This window comes from Primulina tabacum, chromosome 5 (assembly GCF_025594145.1).
Source record: "Primulina tabacum isolate GXHZ01 chromosome 5, ASM2559414v2, whole genome shotgun sequence".
NCBI lineage: Eukaryota > Viridiplantae > Streptophyta > Magnoliopsida > Lamiales > Gesneriaceae > Primulina > Primulina tabacum.
Genome location: NC_134554.1, coordinates 20583861 through 20591071, shown reverse-complemented (window position 1 = coordinate 20591071; position 7211 = coordinate 20583861). Strand labels below are relative to the sequence as shown.

Sequence of the window (7211 nt, the reverse complement as noted above, 5' to 3'; positions counted from 1 at the left end):
AAAATATTTTCTTTACAATGACAATAGAAAAAAAAATTACATCAGAGTTTGCGGAAGCTTAAACAAAAGAAAGGTAAAAATCTTGATTCTTGATCTTGTCGATCGATCACCATCCCTAGAAAGCTTCTTGTCCCTCCTCATTCAGTTGCTCTTCATTCTTATCTGAAATTTGTAAGGGTTGAGTATTTTGAGAAACACTCAGCAAGTGGGGGTCGATCGATTTCCAAAGATACATATAGAACTTAATATTTAAAGTATTTTTTTAACAAACTTTCAAAACTTATTAGACTTATCATAACAGAATCGAATCAAATATGAGACAAAGGTTATCAGACGATTCGGAGCAAATCAGAAACAAACACAACACTGTTACTCATATCATTTCTATGGTCAAATTGTTCCCAATATGTTATTCCTCTAAGGGGTGATGTCAGAACACAGTTTTATTTCCACTGATGGGGGCCAGACAAAACACAGTTTTATACCCACATGGGGTCCAAAACACTGTTTTATACCCACCGATGGGGGCCAGACAGAATTACAATTATCGTTCCGTTTCAAATCGATTTGTAACAGTGTATCACATAATTCAGATTTTATAGAACAGAACTTATCAGAATTTCGAGCAAATACAGCAGAATCAAAGAATATCGAAAACTGAAGAACATATCATCGATCGAAATTTTTAATTATAAGACAATGATTTTCGAAAAATACGACACACATTCAAGCATGTCATGTTATGCATATCCAAGTTTAAAATTACAAATGAATACATAACAAAACCCACTTACCGTGTGTTCGAAGTTGCGGTTCGAAATTTGCAGAACTTGGTCATATGAAGCTTGCTGAAATTTCGGACATGTGATGACCGAAATCTTCCCACCATGTTGCAAATAATTTCCAACACGAAACTCCGGGACAAGACTTCCTCTTTTCTCCTTGATAGTGGCGGCCATGAGGGTGTTTTGTGGAGGGGAAGGGGCCGAATTTCTTATGGCTTTTTGGGAATATTTTCTTCAGCATTTCATACCATATTTATAGGTGAATATTTTCTACTTGAACTACCCCATGGCCGAAATCTTTAGCTCCAAGAAAGCCTTCAATGAAGCCTTCAATGTGGTCAAGGCTATCCAAGCATCAAGAGTTATTTTGGTTTCCTAAAGGGACATTTCTTGCATTATAAATTTGTCTAAGCCTCGTAGCTCTTCTCTTAGCTCCCTTTCCTGGTTAACTCAATGGTCATTTCTTGCATAATAAGTTTTTCCAAACCTTTAGATCCTTTAGCTCCTTCCTTGGTTATTTTAATGGTCACTTCTTGGACAATAAGTTTGTCTAAACTTTTAGCTCCTTCTTCTTGGTTAACTCGATGGTCATAAATATGTCTAATCCTTTAGCTCTTCTCCTAGCTCCATTTTTCGTTCTTTTAGGACAAGGAGAGATGAGCTTCCTTGAGCTGAAATCTTTAGTTCATGAGCTGGGGTTTTACTCCTCGGATGATGACTCTTCCATTGTATCGTTTTCTTATAGTATAGATCCCCTTCTTAGCTAGTCTCGAGCTTTAAAGTTACTTTCTCGAGCAATGTTAGCTGAAATTTTAAGTTTATAGTTGAATTTTATAACTAAGCTTAAAGTTTTGAACTTCATTTGAGTTTTATTACTTACATGTTTTGCTTTGAAATTCCAGATCCTCACGTCCTACCCTCTTTATTGGAAGTTTTGTCCTCAAAACTTGGTTCAGTTTGATCTTTTAAAGAGATGAGGATATTGGGAGCACATCCTTTTTTTTAGTTCCCAAGTTGCTTCCCGTTCAGTATGATTTGACCACTGTACTTTGACATATGTGATTGTTCGGTGTCTCAACACTTGATCTTTGGTGTCCACTATTTGAATATGGACTTCTTCATATTTCAATTCTTCGTTCAGGTGTCCTTCGATCATCAGCGGTGCAACCTTAAGGATGTGACATGGGTCTGGGATATATTTCCTTCGTTGTGATATGTGAAAAACGTTGTGAATACTGGACACATCTGGTGGCAAAGCCATTCGGTAAGCTAGGGTTCCCACTTTCTCCAGTATCTCGAAAGGTCCTACATATCTTGGATTTAGCTTTCCGGACTTGCTGAAACGAACCATTCCTTTCATAGGAGAGATTTTAACATACGCCTTCTTACTGATTTCAAACTCCAACGGTCTTCTCTTCAAATCAGCCCAGCTCTTTTGTCGATCTTGAGCTGTTTTGAGTCTTTCTCTGATTATGGCTACTTTCTCAATGGTTACTTGAAAAAGCTTAGGTCCAGTGATAGCTTTTTCTCCAACTTCATCCCAGTACAAAGGTGATCTACACTTTAGGCCGTACAGCGCTTCATACGGAGCCATTTCAATACTGCTGTGATAGCTGTTATTATAAGCAAATTCTATCAGAGTTAACTGCTCTCTTCAATTCCCATAAAAATACAGAGCACACGCCCTCAATATGTTTTCGAGGGTTTGAATTGTCCTTTCAGTTTGGCCATTAGTCTGCGGATGATAGGTCGTGCTTAGAGTGACTTTGGTCCCCATAACCTTTTGGAAACTTTTCCAAAATCGTGATACAAATCTTGGATCACTGTCTGAAAATACTCGCCGGAACTCCGTGTAATCTTACTATGTTGTCCATGTACAGTGTGGCTAATTTATCCGAGTTGTAATTCATTCGAACCGGTATGAAATGTGCCGATTTGGTTAGTTTGTCAATGATTACCCAAATCTCATCGTGACATTGCCTTTATTTTGGTAGCCCTACTACGAAGTCCATAGAGATGTTATACCACTTCCACTTTGGTATTTATAATGGTTGTAGGAGTCCTCCAGGTCGTTAATGTTCCACCTTGACTTGTTGATAGGTTAAGCACTTGGAAACAAAGACAGCTACGTCTTTCTTCATTTCATTCCACCAGTAACTATTTTTCAGATCTCGGTACATCTTGGTGCTTCCGGGATGGACTGAAAATTTTGATTTGTGTGCTTCGGACATTACTTCTTCCCGAATTCCATCGATATCTAGAACACACAGCATTCCTTTCATCCAGAGAACACCACTCTTATCAATCTGAAATTCTGGGGTCTTTCCTTCTTGAATATGTTCTTTAATATTTTTGATAGGGGGATCCTGGCTTTGTTTTAATTTGATCGATTTTCTAAGGCATGGTTGCGCTGATAGAGAAGATAAGTTTACTTTCCCAATGTTCATCCGGCTCAAAGCATCTGCTACCTTATTTGCCTTACCCATATGGTAATTGATTAATAAATCATAATCTTTCAGAAATTTGATCCACCTTCTGTGCCTCATGTTAAGTTCTTTTTGAGGCTCTGGTGATCAGTAAATACTTCGCATCTTACCCCATAAAGGTAATGTCTCCAGAATTTTAGCGCAAATACGATTGTCGCTAATTCAAGATCGTGAGTTAGGTAATTGTGCTCATAAGGTTTTAATTTCCTGGATGCATAGGCAATTACCCGACCTTCCTGCATAAGTACACACCATAATCCTCTCTTTGAAGCGTCACTGTATATTGTGAATTTCTTGTCATCCTCAGGAAGAACTAGTACTGGTGTAGATGCGAGTTTTGTCTTCAGGGTTTCAGAAATTTTTTCACATGCTTCATTCCAAATAAATTTTGAATTCTTCTGAGCCAGTTTGGTGAGAGGAATGACTATCGAAGAAAATCGTTCCACAAATTTTCTATAGTAGCAAGATAAACCTAGAAAACTCCTTATCTCAGTTGCTGTTTTTGGTTTTGGCCAGTCTTTGATTGCCTTTACATTCCTAGTGTCTACTGATACTCCTGCTTCAGAGATTATATGGCCTAAGAACGAAAACACTTTTTTTTACCCAAAATTCACACTTCTTGAATTTGGCATAGAGTTCCTTTTCTCGCAGTGTTTGCAAGGTGTGATGCAGATGTTCTCGGTGGTTTGAATACCTGGTTCATAAGGTCCATGAATGCTGCAGGACCATTTGTTAGACCAAAGGCATTACCGTGAATTCGTAATGTCCATATCTTGTCCTAAAAGTTGTTTTAGGAATGTCCTCTGCTTTGACTTTTAGCTGATGGTAACCTTATCTTAGATCGAGTTTTGAGAATAATTTAGCTCCTTTTAGCTGATCGAAAAGATCATCTATTCTTGGGAGCGGCTATTTATTCTTTATTGTGATTTTGTTCAACTCTCTATAATCAATGCATAACATCATGGGGATGCACTCGATCGAATTTGTTTCTTATCCAATAACTCTTGAAGTTGCTCCTTTGACTCTTTTAATTCTGCTGGAGCCATTCGGTATGGTGCCTTTGAAATTGGTGTGGCACCAAAGACCAAATTGATCTCAAAATCCACATCTCTATCGGGTATCGCACCCGATAATTCCTCGGGAAAAACGTCTGAAAATTCTTGGACGACTGGGATTTCTTCCAACTTTGGGGCATCTTCCCTTTTGACTTCATTGATCATTGCCAGATAAATTTCTTCGTCCTCCTTTTAAGGCCTTCCGGGCTTTTCAGTCAGATAGAAGAGATTTTTGTTCTTTTGATTTTCCGTGGTATATGATTTCATCTTTAGTTGGAGTCTGAAGTCTAACATTTTTCTTTTGGCAATCTACTATAGCATGGTGTTTGACTAACCAGTCCATCCCGAGAATGATGTCGAACTCAATCATATTGAGTTGAATCAATTCTGCCTCAAAAATCTGTGCACTGATGCTGCTTTTGCAGTCCCGATAAATCTTATGGATTTCAATTGTTTGACTCGCAGGTGTCGCCACTCTTAACGGTTCACTAAGAGTTTCATGCCCAAGTTTTAACTTCTTAGCAAATCTTCTAGACACAAATGAATGAGTTGCACCATAATCAAACAAGGTATACGCAGGCATTTTATTGAATAAAATAGTACATGCCACCACCTCATTTGTATTATCTGCTTCCTCTTGGGTCATAGCATACACCCGAGCGTTAGTCTTGTTTTTATTTGGTTTGCTGGGTCCAGTTCCTTTGTCTTTGTTTTCAGGACAATCTTTAATCTGATGACCCATCTTTCCACATTTGAAACAAGCACCCATCTTCCTATAACATTCCCCAATGTGATTCTGTCGACAAGTATCGCACCACTTTCCTTTCTTATTTCCAGCATTCCTAAAGGTTCCTTAGAAGGGGCCGCTTGAATAGTTTGGCCTCTTGAATTTGGGGCCCCTCTGAGTATAGTGACTGACCAAAGGTCTCTTGTTCTTGTTTTCTTCTTCTTGGCATTTGATATCAATTTCCGTGCTCATTTCCGCGCCCATTAAATAAGCAAAATTGTTTGGTCTGAAAACAGCCAATGCTGATAGAATCCGGCTGTTCAGCCCTTTCTTGAAACGGTTCATTTTCAAGGTCTCATCCGACATGATAGTTGGAACATATGTTCCCAGATTATTAAACCTTGAGTTGTATTCCATCACTGTCATGTCCGATGTTTGTTTAAAGTTTTCAAACTCGCTGAACTTTCGCAGATGAAATTCTACTGGGTAATATTTCTTCAAAAATTCCCATCAGAAGATTTGCCATGAGATCTGCTCAATTTCGGCCAATGATGACGATATTGTTTTCCACCACTTGCGGGCTCTATCCTCAAGAAATGATATTACCACTTCTATCTTGAGCTCTTCGGGCACTTCCAGCAGATGAAGTTGGCTTTCTACATTTTTGAGCCAGATTCCGGGTCGGGGTTTCCATCATAGATTGGGACTCGATTTTTGCGAAGAGACTCGTAGTGTTATTTGATTCCACGTGGTTGTGGTTCTGGCGGTGGTTGGATGGCATTGGCAGTTGGGTTCACAATTCCTTGCAGTGTGGCGACTACAATAGTAGCTATTGCCATCATGTCTTCTCGACTGAGATTCACCCTCAGTGGTGATGGTGGAATTTTTTTTTCGTTTCGATTGAATCTGCGGGGTTACGGTTGTTTCTGGTTGGTATGCCTACCATTTTCTATAATAAATCGAGGTAAAATATCATAACAGTAACAAAGGATAGAAAGACACAAAAATGGAAACAAAGTTGTCGTGGAAATTTCAATACTAGGAGTTTTTTGAATGATTTAAGGAGTTTGGCTTTAAATTTTGAAGGAGATTTTGAGATGACGACATAAGATATAAATGAATTCCATAATTGAGTTTACTGTAGATAGGAATGCACTAGGCTTTTGCTTCGTCAAATTTTGTCTGTCAAAATCCCAGTGGGATTATGCACCTGGCAACTCTGATACCACTTAAATGTCACGCCCCGAGACTGAAGCGTCGATGACATTCGACATTGTTTAACAATTACTTGAAAATAATTAAGCCTCGTAGCAAATGGCCAAAAACAAGTCTTTTTCATAAATAAAATATTGTGTTTACAATGTCAATAGAACCAAAAATTACGTAAGAGTTTGCGGAAGCTTAAACAAAAGGAAATGTAAAAATCTTGATTCTTGATCTTATCGATCGATCACCATCCCCAGAAAGCTTCTTGTTCCTCCTCATTCAATTGCCCTTCATTCTTATATGAAATTTGTAAGGGGTGAGTGTTTTGAGAAACATTCAGCAAGTGGGGGTCGATCGATTTCCAAATATACATATAGAACTTAATCTTTAAAGTATTTCTTTAACAAACTTTCAAAACTTATTACTTTTGACTTATCATAACGGAATCGAATCAAATATGAGACAAAGATTATCAGACGATTCGGAGAAAATCAGAAACAAACACAGAACGAATCAGAACAAACTCAACACTGTTACTCATATAATTTCAATGGTCAAATTGTCTCCAATATGTAGTCCTCTAAGGGGTGATTCTAGAACACAGTTTTATACCGACTGATGGGGGCCAGACATAACACAGTTTTATACCCACACATGTGGGCCAAAACACAGTTTCATACCCACCGATGGGGGCCAGACAGATTTACAATTATCGTTCCATTTCAAATCAATTTGTAGCAGTGTATCACAGAATTCAGATTTTATCGAACATAACTTATCAGAATTTCGAGCGAATACAGCGGAATCAAAGAATATCGAAAACTGAAGAACATATCATCGATCGAAATTTTAAATTATAAGAACTGATTTTTGAAAAATACGACACACATTCAAGCATGTCATGTTATGCATATCCAAGTTTAAAATTACATATGAATACATAAAAAAACCC

The 7211-nt window shown here is 38.0% G+C and overlaps 2 protein-coding genes across 2 annotated transcripts; both read right to left on the bottom strand.

Moving 5' to 3' along the window:
- Positions 1–1064: 1064 nt before the first annotated feature.
- Positions 1065–2379, bottom strand: LOC142544249 (uncharacterized). Its single transcript, XM_075651310.1, has 2 exons — positions 1867–2379; positions 1065–1160 (listed from the first exon to the last, which is right to left on the bottom strand). The coding sequence occupies exons 1-2, from the start codon at positions 2377–2379 to the stop codon at positions 1065–1067; spliced, it is 609 nt and encodes a 202-aa protein (XP_075507425.1).
- Positions 2380–4537: 2158 nt separating this feature from the next.
- On the bottom strand, positions 4538–5095 carry LOC142544248 (uncharacterized). Its single transcript, XM_075651309.1, has one exon. The coding sequence runs from the start codon at positions 5093–5095 to the stop codon at positions 4538–4540; it is 558 nt and encodes a 185-aa protein (XP_075507424.1).
- Between the last annotated feature and the right edge of the window lie 2116 nt (positions 5096–7211).

Bases quoted from the DNA above. Each gene is read 5' to 3' on its own strand.
- LOC142544249 (XM_075651310.1), bottom strand. From the start codon at position 2,379: ATGGCTCCGTATGAAGCGCTGTACGGCCTAAAGTGTAGATCACCTTTG. The intron at 1,161-1,866 runs GTGTTGAGACAC...ATGTCCCTTTAG, and splicing joins TAGTGGACACCAAAGATCAA to GAAACCAAAATAACTCTTGA.
- LOC142544248 (XM_075651309.1), bottom strand. From the start codon at position 5,095: ATGGGTGCTTGTTTCAAATGTGGAAAGATGGGTCATCAGATTAAAGAT.